Source organism: Sciurus vulgaris (assembly GCF_902686455.1).
Source record: "Sciurus vulgaris genome assembly, chromosome: 11".
Lineage (NCBI taxonomy): Eukaryota > Metazoa > Chordata > Mammalia > Rodentia > Sciuridae > Sciurus > Sciurus vulgaris.
Genome location: NC_136472.1, coordinates 73517489 through 73542795, shown reverse-complemented (window position 1 = coordinate 73542795; position 25307 = coordinate 73517489). Strand labels below are relative to the sequence as shown.

The 25307-nt window shown below is 36.1% G+C and overlaps 1 protein-coding gene across 3 annotated transcripts in view; it reads right to left on the bottom strand.

Annotated features, from left to right (window-relative positions):
* UVRAG (UV radiation resistance associated) overlaps positions 1-25307 on the bottom strand; it is a 330550-nt gene that overhangs the window by 74906 nt on the left and 230337 nt on the right. For all 3 annotated transcript variants that reach the window (XM_079105194.1, XM_079105195.1, XM_079105196.1), the window contains one exon: positions 8525-8603. In XM_079105194.1, the coding sequence (XP_078961320.1) occupies positions 8525-8603 (79 nt within the window). The remainder of the gene's footprint in view (positions 1-8524; positions 8604-25307) is intronic.

Here is a 25307-nt window from a genome sequence, read left to right as displayed (position 1 = left end):
GTGTCATATACATTGGACTGTATGCTGAAGGAATACATTTCAATTTAAGCTGTTGGGTGTAAACTGGCATTGATCCCTTCTAAATAGTGATGAACTATGGGCCCTATGAGTGGCTAGGTTTTAGAGAAAGACCATGTTCTTGGCAAAACAAGGGTTGTTTTGCAAAGAGAAGCTACTTTTACTTTCTATGAATCCTAAAATAACAGAGAGAGAGAACACAGAGCAAGAGAAAGAGAGTTCATAAAATTCTCAGGTTCTACTCCTAATTCTACTTAACTCACAGTGTCAGGGGTTCACCTGTAAAATGTAGACTTGTCTGTGCCCTACCTCACAGGATTATAAGAAGGTCCAAATTTAAACGAAAAGGAAATAATGTTAGTAGTGCTAGTGGGATATAACTGGATTTGACTTCAGAAGATTTGGTCTTGAATTCTCTGATAATTAATAGCTGAGTCAACCTAGGGCAATTAGCATCGGAACAGCTCAATTTCTTATCTCTTCTTATTTCTTATAGACCTACTCAACATACTTCAGAGTCTGAAATGAGCTATACATGTAAAAGTATACCAAAGCATTTATATCCAATACAAATGAAAATCATCATTATCATTTGTAAAGTATACCTTCAAGGTATTAGCCCTGTGCTTTCAGGAAAGAAGTGAAGAGGTCCGATTTATAAGAAGCCAAACGCTGTAAGGAACAATCCTCTGGGAGCTGCTAGTTCTGACTTGTACATTACTGGTATTCAAATTGGCAGGTCTCTTATATAATGTTCCTCCATTTGGGGAACTGACACATGCATCTTGGTTTATCAGACTATGAGAAATTGAGAGGATTCATAGGAAATCTCTGGATGGCCACATTCTCTAGGACAGCAGTTTTTGCACTTTTTTGTCTCAAAATTCCTTTATGCTCTTAAAATTATTGAGGATCCCAAACAGCTTTTTGTTTAGGTGAATCAAATATATATTAATATTTGTCATGTTAGAAATTAAAATTAAGAATACTTAAATATTTATTAATTGATTTTCAAATAACAATAGAAACTCACTACTTATTATATACATAATATTTCTAATGAAAAACAAGCATATTTTCCAAAAAGAAATTTAGTGAGATGAGTGACATTGTTTTATACTTTTGCAGTCTCTTTTGCAATGGGCTTAATAGAAAACTGTTGGAGTCTCGTATTTCCTTCTGCATTCATTTTGTTACCATATGTTGTTTTGTAAGAAAATCCAGCCTATACAGATTATAGTTAAAAAAGAAAGAAAAAATTTTTCAGGTAATTGTAGATATTCTTCTTTGATAGTACTCCCAAACTCATCAAGTAATAATAATTTTTTTAAGTGATTAGGTTAGCAGCAACATAGTCTGACACTCTACAAAAAACTTTTCATATCTGCTACGTTAAAATTCATCGGTCTTCAAAATACATTCTACTGTCATGTACAAATAAAAAGAACAAACACAAAATTTTAAAAAAATTCACTGTCTTTCTTGCAATTCAAAAGAATCTTCACCCATACATGATTTCACAGTATCATATATTGGTCATTGGAAAATGTTGCCTCACTGAATTTGTGTGTATAATGCTGATATATTCTATTATAAAATATTTAAGAATTATATGTGTTAACATCACTATCAATATTTCCAAAAACATTTATAAGAACTGGGAAGCTATCTATCTTGTGGTGGCAAATGCAAATATTCTGAAATTCTAAGTTTCATTTAAATCTTCAATTTTATCATCAGTTGATTTCCTCTGAGTGACAGGCTCACTTCATTCACTTTTCTAAAAAAATATCTTTTTAGTTGTAGATGGACACAATGCCTTTATTTTATTTATTTATTTTTATGTGGCGCTGAGGATCGAACCCAGTGCCTTACTTGTGCTAGGCAAGTGCTCTACCACTGAGTCACAACCCCAGCCCCACTTCATTTACTTTTGAGAAAATGTTTTGCCAAATACCTAAGACAGAATAACCGGAGTCTGTCAGTCATTTTCTCAAGCGAAGGCGATGCTCCACTAAAAGGTTGTGAGTTCAGTCAGTAACTCAGTTGCTCAAGTGCTTTTCCATTATGCTTCAGGGCTAAGCAGGAGTGCTTTCTGTATACCTGCTTTCCATCACAAAGAATATTAAAAGGCTGTGCACTCAAGGTTCAACATTTAATATAATCAATACTATTTACTGCTTCAACATGGACCTTCTTCAGTGAAAATGGCTTTAAAAACTATGAGTTGCAGTGTTAGAGAAGATAAACACCAATTGAGTGCCTCTGAATTGACTTATTCTAAGAGGCCAGTAATTTTAGTCAGTATCATTGTGTATTATCATGCAAATATCAATGCAATGCAATAAGCAAAAATGTCTTAGTATTATTATAAAAATATCCCTGTCCTCTGGGACCCTGAGAGAACTAGGGGCCCATCATACTGCTATTCCCAGAGAAAAAGCAACCTCCACCATTTATATTGTGCACAGTTGGCATGCTCATGTGGAATATTCAGAAAATCTACTGAAAGTTCACTATTGACCTCAAAAAAGCATTATTTAGTTTTTCTGTATCTGCTTGTTTCACTTTATTCAAGTGGTAAACTAACTTAATGCGTGTACATATGGCCAATTCGTCCTCAAATTAAAAAAGTATTCACAGTACGGCATGAACTGTGGTAAGAACTGTACATTTAAGTCAAACCCACCACAACTCTTCATATTATAAGTAATTAGCTGAACTTTCTCCTAGTTTCGTTTGTTTGTTATTTCCGCAATCTAACAGTGCTGGGGACTCGAACCCGGGTCTCGAGCATGCGAGGCAGGCACTCTACGTGATGGGCTATATCACCAGCACCCTGGTTACCTTCCTTATGCAGAGCATCCTTGTTTTTTTCTTTTGGGGTTGAAGATTGAACCCAGGGTTTTTCATGTGCTAGGCAATACTCCGCCATGGAGCTAAATCCCCCACCGCCCAGAGGATCCTTAATGCATGTGAAAAAGGCTGTTTGGAATAAGTGGCAAATTTTTAAGCTCTCACAAGCATAAATATGCCCTGATATTTACCATCTTTAAAAACAAAATAAACATCTCCACAAAACAGATTTAAAAAAACAAAATTAAAAAAGAAACCACATGCACAGAAACTCTCTTTATTCCACAGTCCTATCCAGTTATGAAGTCATAACTGGACATAGTCGATTACTCTTTTCTTCCAGAAATACACTTTTCTTACTTTCCAAATTATTACTCTCTCCTCACCTTCTCCCTAGTCAGCTAGTCATTCCTCTCAGTCTTTGCTGTTTGTTCTCCTCCATTCAACTTCTAAATGTGATTTCTTGGGTTAAATTTCACTGTACGTATCCGTCTGTATGTCTCTCTCTCTCTTCAGTGCTGCATTCTACCCCTGGTTAACCTCACTTGATTCCATGGATTTTAAAAATAGGATCTTAGATTGATGACTCCCAAATTTCTATCTCCAGTACTGACCTACTCCAGACCCATATATCCTGTTGTTCATTTAATGAGTTTATTTGAATTTCTAAAAGTCAACTCAAACTTAACAATCCCAAGCAGAACTTCTGATGCCCTCATCTCGATCAGTTCCATTTTCTGACCCTTTCCCCATCTCAATAAATGCCATCATCCAGTTGCTCAAGTATAAAACAGAAACCATTTTTGAGAATTCCTTTTTCTGTCATCTCCCATATTCAATCCATTAGATTAACTCCCAGGGTACATTTCAAATCTGCCTATTTCTCTCCATCTCTACCTCTACTGTCCTGGGCCGTGCCCCCACCAATCTTCATCTCACCTTCTAAAATTGCCTTCTGACTAGTAACTTTTCTTAAATTGTAGATGCCTGCAATCTACTACAGCAGCTAGAGTGATCTCAAAAAACAAATCCAATCATGCCACTTTGAAAACTTAAACCATTCATTCAATAGTTTCATTTGTATTTAGAATAAAATTAAAATTCTTTCCCTGATCTCTAAGGCTTTGGATGATATGCTCCCTGTCTACCTCAGCCTCTCAATTACAATTAAGACCATGAACCTTCTGTGACTTGACAAGACCTTTCCTACCTCAAGGACTTTGCCTTTGCTGTTCTCGTGGCATTAGAGAATTTCCTGTTCCCTAGCTTTTTATATAGCTTGTTCCTTGTCATCACCCATACCTTAACTCAACAGTCAATTCCTCAATAAGACTTATTTGACATCTTTATCTAAAGAAGGTCTGTCTCCAGTTGTTTTCTGTTATAGTCAATTTCTACCTCAGAAATTATGACAATTTAAAATAATTTTTGTTGTTTAGTGTTATTACTTCCAATTAAATTATATGTTTAATGAGGCAGGGATAATAGCTTAATTGAGACATAAGTCACATACTACACAAATTCACCCATCTAAAGTATACAATTCGATGGCTTCTGGTATACTACAAAAATCATGGTAAAACAGATAATACAAAATTATTTTAACCACTTTGAATTATCCAATTCAGTGGCATTAATGACATTCTCAATGTTATGCAAACATCATCACCATATATTTCTTAAACTTTTTCATCACCTCTAATTCTGTAACCATTAAGCAATAGTTCTCCCACTTGCCCCTTCCCCCAGTAACCTGCAATCTACTTCTTGTCTCTACGAACTTATCTTCTCTAGGTATTTCATGTAAGTGGAATCATACTTGTCTCCTTGCACCGAGCTTATTAGTGAGGCAAGCATCAGGGATCTTGCGTGTCTTAATTCACTGCTCTACATGTTACAACCTAATTAGGCATACACAGCTTATAGTAGATACTCAATAAACAAAAAAAAAAAAAGATTTTAAGCAAGTTACTTAACTTTTTAGAAATGCATTTTTACTGTATTTAAGGTACACAGCACAAAGTTTTGATAGACATATGTAAAGACACACAGTAAAATTATTACAACAGTCAAATTATATACTTGTCATCTTCCAGTTAACTTTTATGGTATGGTAAGAACACCTAAAATCCACTCTTACCAAATGGTCAGTATAAAATACAGTATTATTGACTATAAGTCTCATGTTGTATATTATTGCCTCTACTCTTAAGGAACTATCTGGGAATGTCATCTTCTTTGATTCAGTACACTTTTAGAATGAAAATATATAGAACAATGAAGTATGTGAAGGTAAGGGAATTTTTGCCAAGTCTGTTAGATTATATGATATCACACTAGAGTGACAGAGGTCAAAGCCACACTTGTCTTCAAATCCATTTAGCATTATCTGCTCTTTATCTCTATAGGGTGATGCTCAGGATCATACAGAGCTATGTGCATATTCCTTACTAAATATAAAGCTCTCCACAAATATGAGGAAAAGGATTATAATTTTTGTCTTACTACCTTTTATGCTCTGGGAATTAAAAGCAAACTCTTGTGCTCTACATAAGTTCTAACACAATATACTTACAAACTTACTGATAATTATGGCAGGACCTCATTTCTAAATCAATGCTAATTATACCATGCCTGAATTTTGACAGAACAGTTTCCATACAATTATATGCTGATCAATAAGGAAGGCTGTTTCCAACTGAAGGGGCTGGCACTTGACACATTAGTAAATGGTGCTGAAGACAAGGCATTTTTATTGACTTAATTTCAATATCTAATCCAACACACACACACACACACACACACACACACACACACACACACACACACAGCCTTCAGTTAGCAGTGACATGAAGAGGGCAAGCAGGCCTGACCAATGCTCCCTGCTCTTTGAACAACACTTGAGAATTTCTACTTGAAGGCCTGTCTTTCCAAGCCTGAGCTTTCAAAACATGGGCTGGACTGATCCCAAATACTGAAGTAACAAATATTACTAAATTCTGTCATTTCCTCTACCAAAAAGTGATTTTACTACTACTTCTGGTTGTGATGAAAGGCCCTATTGACTATTCAAATCCTCAACCAAGTTATGGATGTAGTATTAAATGACTTCACTCCTTTTTCTCTGGCACTTTAACACATGCCAATGCTTTCATCCACCTCCACTAACGTGGCTTATAAATTACTGAGGTGGGGCCATTTTAATAGTATGATTTGTTCACATCTCTAGAGATGAGGTACAAATGAGACTGGCTGAGAAGACAAACTCCTCTTTGACAACATGCATTAGTATATATAAATAAACCTTCAAAAGCTGGAAACATCTTATTGCTACAACACTTAGGAGTCACAATAATTAATGGTTCTTTGATTTGTTACAAATCAAAATGTGAAAAAGTGGTGGCAGTAAAGTCAAAGACAAAAAGAAGCCTTCCCCAAAGTCACAAATTTGAAAGATCACAAATTTGCAAGCTGTTTCCTTCCAAATACTTAAAAGGGGCCTCCTGAATAAAGTTTTGAAATTGAAGACAGTTTCTGTTTTGAAGTTTATTGTCCCCTCCTTTTAAAACTGCCACAACAGTGGTAAAAAGATATTTGCTTCCCATGATGTATTGTGGTTAATCTACTGATCTTAACACACACACATGCAAATCTCTCAATTTACAAAAATAATGTAAAGTTGGACAGGATACAAAATTTCTAGAAACAATCCATTTTTAAAACAGATGAATAAAACTAGTGGAGCATATCTGTGGCTTTGGTTTGGTTAAGAAGAAAGTCAGAGGCTACTTGGGAAGTTTTTCCAAGTGGGGATCCAACAGGCACTAGAGTGCCTTATATGAGTCTGATATGCAGGGCTGACTTCTTGTTTCCCACTGCACAAAGTCGGCCTGCATTTGGTCTTGCTCTCAAAGAAATCAGGGCTATTCTTAGTTCCTCTCTATACCATCCTTTGCATTCCTACTGAGCCCTGAGAAGAAAGAAGTATGTACTTGCATGTGTATCTATGTTTGCATGTGTGCATGCATATGTGTGTATTTGAAGCTGGAATTTATGAGGAAATACAGGCATTTTGGTAGGGGTGAGTTTCATCTCAATGCTTCTGACAACCTTGCAACCCTGGGACAAGGACCTAAGGGCACACAGCAAGGAAACAGAAAATAGGGCAGGAAAGAACTTCTGAACTCAATCAGAACTTAGTTCTAATAAATAACGCCAATTTTGCTTCCAGACTCTGGACCCTGTTTCATTCAAGTGCTCTTTCCACCTGGCTGACTTCACTGGAGATGCTGCCTAATTCACTTACTGATTTACTAATTTACTTCACTTTCCTTAGTGCAGTCTTGTCTGGGTACTTCTTTAGCATTTCTGTGAAAGCACTGCCTTTTCCATGGTATGACACAACTGTGATCAGCAGAGCTAGACAGTCTTGACATTAAAATCCTGTTTCTTTGACTGAAATACTTATCTGCCAAAAATGGAGGAAGGGAAAGCATCAGTTGTGGGAAGAACAGCCCATGAAAAGGTGAGTCATGGGCCAGAGATTGTGTACAAGATTGTGACTTATGGGAGAAACAGGAGTTAGAAGGAAAGTAACAGTTAAAGCAGTATGACTGAGAGGACACTGAGTGTGGGGTTATGAAGCAAGTGATTAATTATGGACTACAAACTAGAAATTTGATGCAATTTCAAAAGAGAACAGCAATCTTAATAAAAACCATATTTAAAAATGAGCATTAAATTAAGGTTGGTTGAGGGAAGACAGACACCAAATAGAGGAATAATTCTAGACTGATCAGATATGAATAAGGAAATTGTTCAGTAAGATTTTACATTTATATGGAAAAAAAGGTAACTCCAGTTAGGAAAAGCATCACAAATCTTATTACTTCCATAAAACTGAAAGGTCTAAGGATATAGCTGATAATGTCTTTAAATAACAGCTAGGCTGCGGATACCTATCCATGTGACACTCCAATTGGAAGTATATCTAATGAGAACAAAGCACTGAAGCTGGTCTTTGTTTTTCACTAGAAAATTTATGGAACATCCACTCTTGAAGCAGAGCCAAGTATGCTAAAGAAATACTACATATTTCTTTCAGGAAAATACAAACTCAGGCATCTGATAGTCTCACTATGGTATGTGGAAAGACATTATTCAAGTGGGATACTAACTCATGTGATGTTGAAAGAGCCACAAAAATGCAAGATGGGTTGGAAGGAACAGATGCTTGGTCTTTTCCTTTGGGTCCTGGATAATGAGGTGAGGAGACCATTAAGGACTTGCCAAAGGCACTAAACTTTTATTCCATAAACAAGAAAGCAAAATGAGTCCCTAGAAGTGGTCTAAGAGAAGAACACTATTACCAATCAAGTTGCAGAGCCAAGTGATTATAAAGTCCACACATTTAAGTACAAGTTACCATCATAGAAAAGGGCTTGTGAGTGTAGCAGGATTCCAACTCATACCCATAGATTCTGTGTCTTTATTATAAAGGCACAGAATAAGACTGTGGCCAAAGAGAAATTGGTATTACCAATGTATCTGGTTTAATAAAAGGGTTAGTACTTAATTATAAAGTACTTAGAATTATAAAGAGGGCTAGCAATTCAAGGCAGTCGGAAAGGAGTGAATAAGAAAGGCTTACCTGTGCTATATTTTTGTTCAGAAGATAGACACCATAATCAAACTGTAACTTCTCTCCTCCTTTTGGATACAGTGGAAACCTAAAAAAGGTAAAGCAAGATAAGAAATTTTCCAAAACTCAGTAAATACAACCTCCTAAGTTGTTGTTAGAGGCTGAAGTTTCTTAGGTGTAGCATAAATATCTCAAAATTGTATTAAATCACTTAGGTACATTCACTGCAATCTACTAATATCCTCATAATAACAGTCAAGTCAGAACAATGGCTGCTTTCTTATAAAGAAAAAACTGAAAATGTCACACAACAAACTACTAATCTATAAGAAAGTGATGCTTTAATTTCAAGAAGTTGAGGCCACTCACTCCTATCTATATGTCATAGGTTTGCCTCCCTAAGATTTAGGTTTCTTTTCTTTAACACATTGGACCTGACTTCTCGACTTTTACTAAATTTGAGAGGAAAATTAAGGGGGAAAAATAAATCACACTTCAAAGCAAAAATTCATCACATTTATAATGATGACTACTAGGATACAACTTCTCCAGAGCAATACACTCATGCCATAAAGCTCTCAGAAATGACTTCACCTTTTGACCTGACTCACTGAAGTAACAAAGGGATGAAATCTGGATCTTCATAAAGATAAGGAGTTAGTTTAGGAAATAAGTTTTCCTCACTATTTCCCTTTCCTCACTCCTGCAAATGAAATGGTTGGTATATACCTATATTCATTTTTAAAATGTATAATATGTATTTTTTTACTTTTATTATTGCACTGATTACACATATTGGTAGGATTCATTGTGACATATTTGTACATGCACATAACATAATATGATCAATTTCAATCCCCAGTACTTCCCCTTTCTCCTTCCTCTACATTCTCCTCAACTCTACTGGTTTCCCTTCTATTTTCATGAGGTCCTTTTTAAATTTCTCTCTCTCTAGCTTCCTCAATTAAGAGAGAAAATATGACCCTTGACTTTCTGAGTCTTATATATATATATATATATACATACATACCAGTTTCTTTATCCATTCATCTGTTGACAGAGACGTAGGCTGATTCTATAATTTGGCTACTGTGAATTGTGCTGCTATAAACATGGGTTTGCCTTTATTACTATAGTATGCTGACGTCAATTCTTTTGGAAAAGTACCGATGAAATGGTACAGCTGGGTCACATGATGATTCCATTTCTGGCTTTATGAGGAACTTCCACTATGGTTTCCACAATGATTATACCAATTTACAATCCTATCAACAGTGAATAAGTGTTTCTTTTTCCCAACATCCTCACTAGTATTCATTATGACTTTTTTTTTTTTTTTTTTGTACCAGGGATTGAATTCAAGGGCACTTGACCACTGAGCCACATCCCCAGCCCTGTTCTGTATTTAATTTAGAGACAGGGTCACACTGAGTTGCTTAGCACCTCACTAAGTTGTTAAGGCTGGCTTTGAACTCACCATCCTCCTGCCTCAGGCTCCTGAGCCACTGGGATTACAGTTGTATATCGTAGCTCCTGGGTTGTGTTCTTTTTAAATTTTTTGTTCTTTTTAGTTGTATATTACAGTAGAATGTATTTTGACATATCGATTACTTGTATTCTTTTTTTTTTTTTTTTTTTTTTTTTTTTTTTGGTGGTACTGGGGATTGAACCCAGGGCCTTGTGCTTGTGAGGCGAGCACTCTACTAACTGAGCTATCTCCCCAGCCCCAGATTACTTGTATTCTTGATGATTGTCATACTAACTGGAGTGAGATGAAATCTCAGTGTATTTTGACTTGCATTTCTCAGATTGCTAAAGATGCTGCACAGTTTTCTAGGTTTTGTTGGCCACTTGTATTTCTTCCTTTGAGAAATGTGTATTTAGTTCATTATCATTCAGGTTACTTCTTTCAGTGTTTTTTGAGTTCTTTTTATATTCTGGGTATTAATCCTCTGCCAGAAGAGTAACTGGTAATGATTTCCTACCATTCTATAGACTCTCTTCACACTCTTTTCTTTTGCTGTGGTGGCACTCATCTTAGACCAAATTTTTTTTCTTGATTTTTAAGATCAAGCATAAGCTTTATCAAGTGGAACAGATTTCTTTATAAACAGGTCAACCACAATTTACACAGGGTTACAAAGAAAACAGCATCTCCCTTAGTTTTGCAATATATTACTCTCACGTATAAAATAATCTTATTGAAATGAACGGTAGATGACAATTACCAGATAGTCTTAATTTTAAATGTCTTAATTGCTTAAGGAAAAGAGACATTCTATAAAGCCTGGAGGATAGCATTTTCGGGGGGGGGGGGCGGGGAAGCAGAATTTAAAAGCTTTATATTAAATTCTTAAGAGTTGCTGGTTTTATAGTATCCCAAAGGTATATTTGTTGTGCTATAAAATTATAAGAATTGGGCAGTAATTAAAGGAATGAACTAAAAAATTACTAAAGGAAACCAAATACGTCAGATATCCATCAAGAAGATATAGCTTTGGGGGCTGGGGCTTAGTGGCAGAGCGCTTGCCTATCACTTGTGACACACTGAGTTTGATCTTTAGCATCACATAAAAATAAATAAAGGTATGCTGTCCATCTACAACTACAAAAAAATAAAAAAAAAAAAAGAAGATACATCTTTGTGTTTCATTGAAAGAGTAGAAAATAAATTAGAACATGTAGTTTGGCCTCAAACTGAGATGAATAAAAATGATAGAAAGCAAACTGAGAAGTAAACTGTAACACCAGGCTTTTGCAAAGTGTCTAGGAATCATTCAGACTCTTAGGGAGTAGTGTGGAAAGAAAGTGCATATATGCAAAGACATAAAAACGGGGCCCATTAAGGGAATCTAATGGAATCTCAAGGCTTCCCAGAGTTCTATACTGTGAAGTTGTTATTCTACAAGACATCACAGGTAGCCTGTAAGAACAGTGCTCCAAACCCAAAGTTATCTTCATTTTCTGTTATAAATCCAGAAGCTGTTTCATATATTGGAAGGGTAAATTGAGATCACTACACATTGAAAACAAACCTCTATGTTCATGAAAAATGAATCTTACAACATCTGACTTATATAACTTCACTGAAACTTCTTTGTAGAAAGAGCCAGAAAGATCCACAAAGTTCTAAGTGTAACGTTAAAACAAATTTGAAGAGTGAGTAGAGCCAAAGGTTCAAATAGGCTGCTAAGAGTAGCTCAAATATTAGGATGCAGTTCACATTTTATGATGCTTTCAAATTCTTAATGGGTCCCTTTGAGTTGAGCAACTTAATTGTAACTATCACATATTCATTTTACTTTCCAAAAATACATGGATTTACAGATTAAGCAATCTGGAAAAACAATTCATTTTAAAGGGTAAAACCCATCATTTATCAGGACACAAGACACAAATCAAAGGCGTTTTATTTTAACTATAGAAAAAGAATCACATTAGCAAACTTTAGAAGCTTAAATAAGAATGTGGTCATCAGAAAAATGTCCTTTAACACCACAAACAGTACTCATTAAAGGAGAGTATTACATTAACTGGAGGATGACTATATATTTCCTATTAATACACTCAATATAATTTATTAATATTACACCCAAATGGCCAATATTAAGTTACTTTTCAAATTAAATTAAATTTCCAAATTATTTAAAAGTTCACTGACTGGACGTGGCAAAAGTTATGAAGTAGAAAGCAATAAACAGATCACGTGTGTGAAAGAAATTCATTTGAGGCTTTCTGTCAGTGTACCTGATGCCTGGTGTGGAAGAGGTTATAGACCTCCAAACTTAATTACTGGAGCCCAGGTGGATCTATCCACCTGGATCTACTGTAAATCATCCGTGTGTATGTGTGTGTGTGTGTTACCAGGAATTGAACCTAGGGGCACAAAACCCACTAAGTCACATCCCCATCCCTTCTAAAAAAATATTTTATTTAGAGACAGGGTCTTGCTAAGTTGCTGAGATTGGTTTTGAACTCCCAGCCTCTGGAGGTGCTGGTATTACAGGAGTGCACCACCCTGTCCAGCTACTATAAATCATCTTACTGTGGACTATCAAATTGGCCTACAGTTTACAACCCTTTCTTTTTCCAGTTGGTCTCAGTTTCTAATTTTATATTCACTGTGTGATTATTTAGATAATATAGGCCTACCTTAGTATACTGTTATTCCAACAGGACAGAAACAGATTTTATTTTGTTTCTCTTTTGCCCAGCTGGTTCTGTCTAGCACTGTTACTACTAATAATAATATTTTTGAATTAAAAAATAGATTATAGCCAGGTGCAGTGGTGCACACCTGTAATACCAGCAGCTCGGGAGGCTGAGGCAGGAGGATCACAAGTTCAAAGCCAGACTCAGCAACTCAGTGAGACCATGTCTCTAAATAAAATATAAAAAGGGCTGGGGATATGACTCAGTGGTTAAGGGCCCCTGGGTTCAATCCTTGGTACCAAAAAAAAAAAAAAAAAAAGTATGTGTGAAAAAGATTTGGAGTGCTTTAGCATACAACAGTTCAATAGGAGTAAAGAACTATGATACGACAATCAAAAAAGCTAATGTGATTCCAGGCTTCAGTAACGAATGCGGAGTTTTGTAACTGTGTTACTATTACTTAAAAGAAACTGATTGGCCTTGGTCACCTACATGGTAAGTGGAAGAGACATGACTTCATTATTAGGTCTTCAAGGATAAATGCAGTATTTTTTCCATTTCCTGAGTCCTTTAGAGAAACACACCCAGGATGATTAGAGGAATGGGAGCCACATACTTTCTTCTGCCCTAATTTTTTTTATCACAACTTTTCTCTTTCACTTACTCAGGGCTAGAATGACAATTTTTACTCACCTTACTTATTTTTTATACATGCAGTGATTTATCAAGTTGACACACCATTTTCCCTCTGAAACTCTCTTGTCTGTCTATGCCCTTTGCCACTCTGGATAATTCTTTCTTGTGGGAGGCTTTCCTACACACTATAGGATGTTTAGCAGGGCCGGCAATATCCACTAAAAGCCAATAGCATCCCACTCCCAACTGTGATAACCCAAAGTGACTTCAGACATTGTCAGATGTTGCCTGAGTGGGAGGGGAAGCATGATAAAATTGTCTTCAGTTGAAAACAACTAGTTTAAACTCTTACCAATTTGATTATTATAATAACTTCAGCGTCTTCAAGCTGGTTCACTCTCCCTCTCACTGTTGGATTGATTTGAGTCAGTGTAGTAGGTGTTTAAAAATTGAATTGTGACAGAAAAGACCAAGTTTTTCTACTCTCGGCTCTTTTACTTACTTGCTACATGGACTTAGGTAAATCAAAACACTCAGTACTCAAGCTGTAAAGTAGGACATCATCTTTCCTGCTTCCTTCACAAATACTGTGAGGCTAGAACAACACAAGAGACTGAAGAAGTGTACTGACACTGCAGAGCATGATAAAAATGAATTATTTTCTCTTTAATGAGACTTCTTATCATGTCAACTTCTCAGACCTGCTTTCTAAAAATCAGTTATTGTTTTAAATTACAAATCCTCTGCCTAGTTTTCAAGACCTAAGTGATCTGATCTGTCTGCCATCTTTTGCCCCAGTGCTTTCTTCACAGTTTCATGATCAGACCAGGCTCAGTTTTCTTTCTCTGCCTCTGCTCACTTCCTGGAGATGCCAGCTCTCTTTCCTTCTCTTCTAAGTTCTACGCCAGCCTTTACAAGATCTAGCTGAAGTCTACACATTCCTTTTAAAAACTCCTTGACCCTTCCAGGCCTTGGTGATTCTCCCTTGGCCTTCATGTTACCTAATGCCTAGTGACAGGCTGCAGTCGTTTCCATGTTTGTTCATCCCACACTCTAGTGGTGGGCATTAAGTCTCCTCCTCACAATTCAAGTGTGTACAATTCTTATTCTGGCTGCTTCATATTTTGAGGGCTGTGTCACACTTAAAAAAGTAACCAAAATAAAATTGGAGTATCAGAGAACGTAAAATTCACTTTGAAGAACATTTTTCAATGTTTGTTTCCCAAAAAGTTCCCCTGAAACAACTATAGTAAATTATGAGTCAACTCTGGTATGCCTGGATGATCAGAAATTAGGATTGTTATATTAGTACCTACTGAATTCCTCCACTTAGGAAACTTAGAAGATCAGTTTCTGTAACTGGTAAGATGATATATTAATTTGAAGCCACCAGGCCTTAGCTGGCTTTGCTAAATGTTAAAGCTGCATGGACTCCATAAAGAAGAAATTAAAGAAACAGACAAACAAACCTCACTCAACTCTCCAGGCCAAAAAAAAAAAAAAAAAAGGTAAAAAATTTAGGAATGAAAAATGTGACCAGTATGCTTGTATGCCTCTCTCTGATCTTTTACCTGTGATAAAGGGAACTGACCGAAGAGCAATTATGAAATCAATCCATGCTAAACTGAATCTTTGGGTTCAAAGCAAAGAACCCAACAGTGAAAATGGACTATGTTTTACTTTGTCAAGGCTGAAGGGAAAAAAGAAAACCCATTTTCCTCCCAAGTTGTATAATACTACTGAAGTTTCAACTCTAACTCACTGCAAAATGACAATGATGCAGTGAAACCATACGGCAGGTCACAGGCACATAAGATGAGAAAGGCTGGCTGTGGGGGTTTCACAGGGGACTGTCAAAATATTTAAGCATCTGTTTCTGTGTTTAAAAAAAAAAATCACACTTATTAACTAGGCCAGAATGTACTCTTTAAAAAATAAGCCATTTAAAAAGAACATTTTCTAAGGCAGTTCCAAAAAACCAAAGGTGGAATGTTTTTTCTGACATGTGGACGCTAACCCACAATAAAGCGGGGAGAGGGAAAGAACAGATATTCAGTAGACTGGACAAAGGGGAATGAAGGGAAGGAAGGAGGGATAGGAAAAGGAAAGACAGTCGAATTAATCCAAAATAATTTTCCTATGTACTTATAGGAATACATCATAGTGAATTCCACCATCATGTACATCCATTAACAATGGGGTTCTAACTAGAATATGATATATTCCATGCTTATACAATTTTATAAAAATGAACTCCACTGTCATGTGTAACTAAAAAGAATCAATTAAAAAAGGATTAATGATTAAATAAATGACATGGGAAAAGAATAAAAAGAACATTTCCATTTTCACTTGTGCCTTACTATTCTAACTGTAAAATTTATTTTCAAATTTTAAATCTTTGGTTTAAAAATTTTACTCTAAGAACCATTTAACCTTACCCTGTAATTGCTATTTCATTTTGACCATGATAACCAATTTCAAGTAGTAGAGAAAGTAATAGATAGTCACTGGTCTGCGTTAAAGGTATAATCTACAAAGAGCACTATTAACAAAGGACACCTTTTGGCTGTAGGAAACAGAGGGAAAAAAAGTGACCTTTGAAAAGTCGAATCTGATCATGGCACCTACTCTCTTGCTTAAAACCATTCAAATATTATATTTTTGGTACTGGGGATTAAACCCAGGGGTGCTTAACCACTTAGCAAAATCCCCAGTTCTATTTATTTTTTATTTTGAGACAGGGTCTTGGTAAGTTGCTTAGGCCTTTGCTAAGTTGCTAAGGCTGGCCTCGAACTTGTAATCCTCCAAGCCTTGGTTTCCTGAGTTGCTGGGATTATAGTTGTGCACCACTGTGCCAGGCCCCCTGAAAGGTTTTCCACTGCATCTGGAATAAAATTTAACCTATATAGAGTGGCCTCCAGGGTCTACATATTCTAATCCATCACTACTTCTTTGCCTGTATACCTCACATCATTCTCTGCACTCACTATGCTCAAGTTCTACTGGCCTCTCTGTTCCATTCTCAACACTTGGGGCTTTTGAATTTGCCATTCTACTTTGCAGTGTTTTCTCCTTAAATCTTCACAGAACTGCCACCTTCTTGCCATATGGCCACAGACTAAAATCACCCTTAGACCACCCCAGAACACTCCATCTAAAATCATTCCTCAGAAACATTACAATGGACACATCGGACTGAGTGACCAGAGTGTACTAATCAATCTGAATATCATGAAATAAAGAGATAACTAGATGTGATGTGCTTCCAGACGTGAAACAATATGCCTATGAGAATACATATGCTCTCAGAAATTTTTACCGCTAGTTTACAGGAAAATGGGGAAAGAAAAACATGTTCAATGACGATAATAGAATGCAATCAGAAAATTTAAAATGTGGGGAGCTGTACAGGAAAACAGAAAACTTAATTTACAGTAAATTCCCTGTAGATGGAATGCAAGGAAAAATAAAGGAGAGAAACTTCAGATTAAAGGAGACAAGATGTGGAGCAATCAAACTCTTATACATTGTTGATCCGAGTGTAAAATTTACATGCTACGGAAAAAGGTCTGTTACTTATAAAAGCAAACATTCTCATTGTAGGATGTAGCAATTCCAAAAAATGAAACAAAGAAAAATGAAAACATTTGCAAACAAAAAATGGTGTACAGAAATATTCATAGCTTTGTTCATAACAGTAAAAATCTGAAAACCTCACTATCCAACATTAGGAGAATGGATAAACAAACTGGCATATTCATACCATGGAACACTACTCAATAAAAGGAAAAGAACTACTGATATGCACAATAACACAGATGAACCTGTAAACATGCCAAGTGAAAAAAGCCTTATACAAAAAAAGCCCATATTGCAATGCTTCCATTTATGTGAAGTTCTAGAGCTGGTAAAACTAATCTATGGTTGAACCATGTTTGACTAGGGCACTGGGGAAGGTAGTGATTTTTAGGAAAAGAGAGGGACATTTCTGGGGAGATTAAATGTTTGATATCTTGATAGAAATCAGACTGCAGAGATATTTGCAAATGGAAGAACTCATAGAATGTGCATTTCATTATAGGTAAACTTTACCTTAAAAGAAAAAGAGATCATAAACAAACACAGAGCTCTCTAGTTAATCATATACATGATGAAGTACTGTAGGAAGTGTATTAATGCTTGCAACTTACTTTGAATTCATCAAAATAAGTAGGTTAATAGATAAACAAGAAGGATGGATAGATGGAAAGATATATAACAAAGCAAAAATGTTTAAAAAATGTTAAAGTAAAATGTTAATTACAGGTATGTGGGTGTCCACAACAAAATTCTTTCAACATTTCTGTATATTTAGAAATTTTCATAATAAAACCTTGGGCTAAAATAAAAATAAACCAACAAAGCTTTAGCTAGTGATACGTGATAAAAAAAAATAAAACAGTATGATAGAGAATGGTAGTCTTCAAACTTTAATTTCATACCTCTGAGAGTAAACATGAGACTCTCTTCTACATGTAAGCAATCAATATTATATTTTAATAACTGATATATGGGTAAAATATATGCAAAGTAGAAAATAAAGATGGTGACTTAAATGCTTTAAAAAAGACTTAACAGATATTTGTAATTGAAAGAATTGTGAGAACTTATTTGGATTCTGATTTGGAAAAAAATACTATATAAAAAATAATCACCTGGAGAAATCTGAACATGGACTAACTTTTGATGATATTAAAGAATTATATATTTTTTCAGGTGTGATAATGGTAATAGTCATTACGTTAATTATCTTTTCAAGATATGTACTGAAACATTTATGAACAAAATGTCAGGGTATAGAGGCTTTATTTAAAAATAATACACTGGAATGAAGAGAGTAGTAGGGATATAGATAAGTTGGGATACAAATAAGTTTAATGATTGTTTCTAATTATTAAAGCTGGGTAGATTGGGATGTGTTCTACCATTTTCTCTAGTTTTGTATATGCTTAAGATTTTCCATAGTAAAACTTAATTAAAAAGAAAAAAAAAGAGAAAATAATAGCCTCTTAGTCTCTATCACATCATCTGTTTTACATTTGCTTTGGGTCTGGTTCCTCCAACCAGAATGTGAGCTCCAAGAAGGCATAGATTTTTATCTGTGTTGTTTACTATTGCATTTCTATTATGGAGAACATTGTCTACTATAGTACAGACACTTAGTAAATGTTGTTGAATACTTGAAAGCCTCAAAATCTATCTATACCATAATTATCTCCTGTATTATAGCACAGTCTTCTCTTAAATTTCATTGTCATATTTTTTTAATCAGATCTTATTTTCTCCTGATTGTCCCATAAACATTTTCAAATTCGGCATGTTAGAAATTAAAGAGTATTATCTTATTCTTCAAATTTGCCTACAAACACTAATCAAAGAGAGGTGAAGTGGCTATATTAATATCAAATCTAATTTTTCTAATTCCATTAACCTCTATGTTCAAGCTATAAATTTTGTGAAGAATGACCTTTTTTCTGTTCTTTCTTGGCTAATTTTTACTCATCCTTAAGGATCAACCCAGCTATCACCTACTCTAATATCCTTCCCTATTGTTTGAGGTTGAGCTAAGGGCTTTACTTCTGTGTTCCCAGAGCACCTTGTGAATACTGTTATTCTTATGCCTTACAATGAAACAATGGCCTGTTACATGTCTAGATTTAATAAGAAACCTTTTCAGATTGGGAACAGTACTCCTGCAGGACCTCGCATATACCTTCTTACTCTAATTTTTGCTAAACTGAATGGAATCATCTTTGGTAATTCTTTTTCCTTCACATCGAACTGATCAGCAAATCCCACTTACAAATTAAAAACAAGGGCCAGGAACTGCTAAATAGGGAGATAGGTAAAGGAGAGAGAGAGAGAGAGAGAGAAAGGGGGGGGGGGGGGAGGGGGAGGGAAGGAGGGAGATTGATGGATCATAGGCCACTTACTTGAGGTGGAAAGATTAAAACTAATTATAAAGAAAGTAAAAATCAGAAATTGGATAGAGAGATGAAAGAATATTTGAGAGTTAGTAAAGGAACTGACTCAATCAATAAATAATTCACTTTGAACCAGAGATTCTGATGAACTTTGGGCAAATATTCTTTTTCATTCATTGTTCACCAATTATTTGTGTATACCATATATTTGTGTGTACTTACCTTGTGCTAGGTACAGTTCTGAGTAGTGAGCCAACACAGTGAACAAAAACAGACATAAAATTGTTGTTCTTTGTTTACATTTTAATGAGGGAGACATAAGAATTGAGAGACCATTCCTCATGAATGTGACATTTCAATAAAAACCTGAAGGAAGTGTGGAAGTGTTCCAGGCAGGGGAAACAATGAGTGTAAAGGCCCTGATACAGAAATGCCTGCTATGTTCACATCTGAGGAACTGAAAGGCGGGTCAGAGTGGCTGGAATTGAGTGAGGAAAAAAGGAACAGAGATGAAGTCGGCAAGAAAATGGGTCCAAACTGTGCAGGGTTCCAGAGGTCACAGAGAAGGACTTTGGTTTTAGTTCTGAATGGCAGAGAAAGCACTGGAAGGTCCTGAAAAGAGGAGAGAAGAATGACTGTTCTATGAGGCTACATTGCAGGGAAAAAAGAAACAAAACAATGGAGCGACTACTATAAAAATTGAGGCAGGAGTGCATGTGGAGTGAACCAACATGGTAGCCGTAGAGGTAGTAAGTAGTTCAATTTTCCTAATTTGAAGATAGAGACAACATGATTTCCTGACAGATCTTATAATGAGGGGTTTGAGGCAGAGGAGTCAAGGATGACTTCAAAGTTTTGGGTGTAAGCAACTGACAAAATGAAGTTGTCATAAAAAGTACAGGTGATATTAAAATAGACAGCTAGAAGCTGGGGTAAGAAACAAAGTGCTAGGGCGTAAGTGCTATATGATAAGGCTGGAGTGTTCAGCAGGGACCAGACTGTGCAGGGTTTCATAAACCACAAGAAATTTAGACTATATCCTTAAGGATAATGGGAGGATTAGAAAAGATTTTTTAAAGCATGGGTGCAAAGGGATCAGGGTTTATATTTTTAAAGGACCATTCTGGCTATGGTGTGGTAAAGAGGAACAAGACCTGCTTTGGAGTCTGTTGCAATAGTTCAGGCCAAAAATGGTGACAGCTTTGATTAGGGCTCCAGAGTAGAAAGGAAGACATGTGAACAGATTTAAGCTATAATGTGTGGGAAGAACCTAGAGGATTTTGTGATGGACTGGTTGTTAAGGCAGAGACAGAAGAGCAAAAGATGACCCTCTAGTCCTCTCCTGAGGAACAAGGGAGATGGTAGAATCTGCATTGGCATAGGAACATTGGAAGAGGAGCAGGGGAATACAAATACACACCACACACCACACATATCAAGATAGGAGAGAAATTTGGGGTGAAAATATCAATTAAAGAATTATAGACATTTTATTTTTTAATTTATTTATTTTTTATTGTAAACAAATGGGATACATGTTGTTTTTCTGTTTGTACATGGCGTAAAGGCATGCCATTGTGTAATCATAAATTTACATTGAGTAATGTTGTTTGATTCATTCTGTTATCTTTTCCCTTCCCCCCACCCCTCCCACCCCTCTTTACCCTCTATACAGTACTTCCTTCCTCCATACTTGCCCCCCTCCCTAACCCTAACTCTAACCATAACACTAACCCTTCCCTCCCCCCCATTATGTGTCATCCTCCACTTATTAAAGAATTATAGACATTTTAGATGGAAATTGAAGCCACAGGTATGAATGTGTGATGGCTTAAAGAAGTCACATAGAAAAGAACTGTTTCAGAGACTTCAGAATCCCAACAAAGAAGAGGGAAAGGAAAAAGAGCCAGAAAAAGGCTGGCTAAAAGATATGAGGAAACTCAAGAAGTTCATCAGAAAAGCCCAGAAGTGTTAAGAAGGAAGATGCCACCAACAGTCAAAAGTCACTGACAGTTCAAGCAAAAGAGAGATTAATATGTTTACTAGATTTAATTACCTAAGTTCACTGGTAGGGAGCTCTGAGAATATGGTGACATCTTTAAATGAAGTAGTGTGGGATGAGGGCAGACCTGTGTTACTTCAGGAGTAAATGGAGGTGAGGAAATGACGATGAGGAGCTTGGCATCTAGAGAGGAGAGCTCAACAACTGGAGGGACAAGGTGAAGCACAGCAGAATGAAGGCTCTGAGGTGAGAGGGGCAAACTCTTTGTCTCATAGGCGAGACCCCTATCAGAGGTGAGAAAGAGAGACTTGAACGGCAGGTGGGACAACTCTCTCATTCTAAGAGGATGGATGAAAGAAACCATTACTGTGGATGTAGTTTATTCGTCCAACAAACTTTCAATGAACTTATATTCTGTGCCAGGTACAGTGCAAGGTGGGAGAGACACAGGGTGAGAAAACACAGGCATGGGTCTTACAGATACTGCTCACAGAATTCCCATCATGAATGTGTAATTTATAAATTAAATACTCTGAATGAAGGGCACAGCATTTCAGAAAAGAGAAAGGACTTCTAAGACAAAATCACTTCAGCTGACATCTCAAAGATTGGTAGGGGCTGTTGGAAGAAATGTTCCAGTTAGAGGAAGCAACATATGTTAGACCCCTTGGTGGGGGAAGCACATTGCTTCAAGAAATGAAAGAAGGCCAGAATAGTAAAGACTGAGGGGGAGGAGTGGCAAGGGCTGAAGAAGATGAAGTTATGGGGAGATGACACAGGGACCTCTAGATCATGTCAGGTCAGGGTGTAACCTTTATTTTAAGAGAAACAGCGAAGAGTGACAAGAGTCCTGGTAGGAAATGAAGAAAAAGAGTTTGTTTATCCTCTTCCTTTGGAGGAGGAAAGAAAATCTATAATGAAAGACCATATGTGCTGATCAAAAAGATTAAATGTGATATGGCAGGTAATAAGATGCCACCCCTCCCATTTTGTTGGGGTGGTGATGGTGCTGGGAATTGAACCCAGGGCCTCACAAATGCTGGACAATGCTCTATCACTGAGTTATATTCCAGCTCCTGTTACCCCAAAGTTTTTAAAGAAAAAAATCTTATGATGAAAAGATTTATATCAGAGTACTCTTTGCCAAAATTAGATACAACTTTTAAAGACAGCTGTTCTAAAAAGAGAATGGAATTTCAGGGAAATCAATTCCAGATAATTTCAGTAAGAAGGTTAAAAATAATCCCCATTTTTTTTTTAACTTGGTAAGTTGCAGGGTTGTGGAAATCGTTAAAGAACTCAATATCAATTTCCAATAGAAACCTCCCAATTTTTCCATACCTTTTTTATAACTGTTGAAAAACAGTTCATAGGCAAATTTCAGCAAACAGAGCACAATTAAAGGATGGAAACCATGTCTTTCTTTAATAGTCAATTTTGTAAAATAAAAATTCTGCCAAGTAAATCAAAATCACATTCCACCACATTAACAGCCATCCTACCTTTGCCTGGGTTTAACAGCACCTGTTTCCCACAAAATCTGTAAATGTTAAAAAAAATTTAAAAACCTACAATTAAGCATGCAAGGTACATAAATACTTGGTAATGCCAGAAGATATTTCCATCTGGAACATAAATTTAGAATAAAAACTATTCATCATTTTACATTTCTGAAGGCAACCCTCTACAATGTGGGCATTTAATATAGGTTTGTTTAAATATATCCGCATGCCTAATGGCATATTCTTTATAAGCCATTTTCTTATGCAGTGTTAGGAACCCAACAGGTACTTAGTCCTTTATACCCAAATTATTTACTATTAATACCTACTTTAAGGGAGAGAAGGAGAAAAGTAGAATGGGAGTGGTAATGGTTAGGTATAATAAATTAATGCTCTCAAGTCAGAGAGACAGAGATCCCAGTGTTGTTATTTACTTGGTTGTGAAATAGGGCAAGCTACTCTGAACCTGATTATCTAACGCTACAAGAGGTTTAGTAGACCAATCTTTCAGGACTGCTATAGGGAACAAATTAAGAAAATCTAGACCTAGCACAGTTACTGGGATATGGTAGGCATTCACTTATTCTTCTTACCTTTCATATGAGCATGCTTTATTTCCTTCTTTCCCTCCCTCTCCTATCTAGAAGTGCCTCAAGGAGAAATCCCCATATTTTATTCATTTTGTTGACTCCTGAAAGCACAAAGCATTTTTAAGCACCTGGCACCTTCCACCTTATAATTTACTTGTTCATACTTGTTTCTGTCTTATTCCCTCAATTAGAATGTAATGTCCTTAAGGACATGGATGTTAAGTTCAGATTTTTATTCATAGCAGAAAATGAATTATTAAGTAAATGAATAAATCAGACAATTAAATACTGAATGAGAAATATCTAAATGATTATAGTCCTGTGAATTAAAAAAGCAAAATGCACATCCAATTAGAAAGATTTTAAAAATTATGGCATTTGCAGGCAAATGGATGAAACTGGAGAATATTATGCTAAGTGAGAGAAGCCAATCTCAAAAAGCCAAAGGACGAATGATATCGCTAATAAGTGGATGATGATACATAATGGGGGGGAGGGAAGGGTTAGTGTTAGGGTTAGAGTTAGGGTTAGGGAGGGGGGCAAGTATGGAGGAAGGAAGCACTGTATAGAGGTAAAAGAGGGGTGGGAGGGGTGGGGGGAAGGGAAAAAATAACAGAATGAATCAAACAACATTACTCTATGTAAATTTATGATTACACAAATGGTATGCCTTTACGCCATGTACAAACAGAGAAGCAACATGTATCCCATTTGTTTACAATAAAATAAAAAATTAAAAAAAAAGATTTTAAGATTCAGAAACATTTTCATCATTCATTTTTATTTCTAATTTTAATAGACCTATAGACAATCAACTCTCTTAAAAACATTTTTTTTAGTTGTAGATGGGCACAATGTCTCTTTTTATTTATTTATGTGGTGCTGAGGACCGAACCCAGCGCCCATGCATCTGAGGCAAGCGCTCTACCACTGAGCCACAACTCCAGCCTGATAACCAACTCTTAAAAAGTACTTTGAGCTTTGCACAAAGGAAAAATTCTTCAGTGGGGAAAAAATCCTGTTTCAGAATGGCACCTACTATGGATTAACAGGAGACAGAGGCCTCTACCACTACAGCAAAATCTGTGAAACTGCCACACCAACCACAATGTTGATGCTGGACGGCATTCAGGGAATATCTGTTATGCGCTGGGATTGCATTTAGCATGCATTACCTGTACAATCCTAGCAACTGTCCTACAGGCACTATTATTGAAGTGTCCAAGGTCAGTCTTTCCTAAGACTTAATGAGGGCCACCAATCCCACTCCACTCCCATCACTCCTGCCTTGAATATGGATTCGTTATTTCTTCTCTTGTGCCCTCACAGAACCCTCTATAATCCCTAACACCTTTCATACTTCATTGTAATTACCTGTTTATTCTTTACAATGTTCCACAGGATCATAAAAATCTTCCACCTTGAGCCTAAGTCTTATCAATATTGTATCATATCCAGACTTTATCAGTTCTGTATTTATGGAAAGGAGGGAGGAGCAAATTATGGATGGAAGGGTGAAGGTACAATTCCCACGCATGCTGTGCAACTCCTAAACCTCTGCTTTTTATTCCATGCTCCTCCTCTAGTAACTCTTCATTCTGCAAATCTGCACTATTTTAGAAATTTTCATTCAAGATTTCTATAAAAACGGTGTCATCCTTCTCCTAACAAATCAATGTTTACAAACCAAACTATTACCAAATTCAACTGATTTGATAAGCTGACACTCTGAAAACCACCAAATCTAGCTTTTACGACAGTAAAAGTTTAGAGCTAAGTCAAAAAGGCAGAGATTGTCAACACCAATAATTGTAAACCTCATTAAAGTTCAAAATTGAACTTCTAAAGCCTGAGTAACAATATCACATACATTATTACTTTGGAGACTTATATAAATACAAGTGAATATGAGATTTGGAAATAAACCCACTTAATTCCACTAAA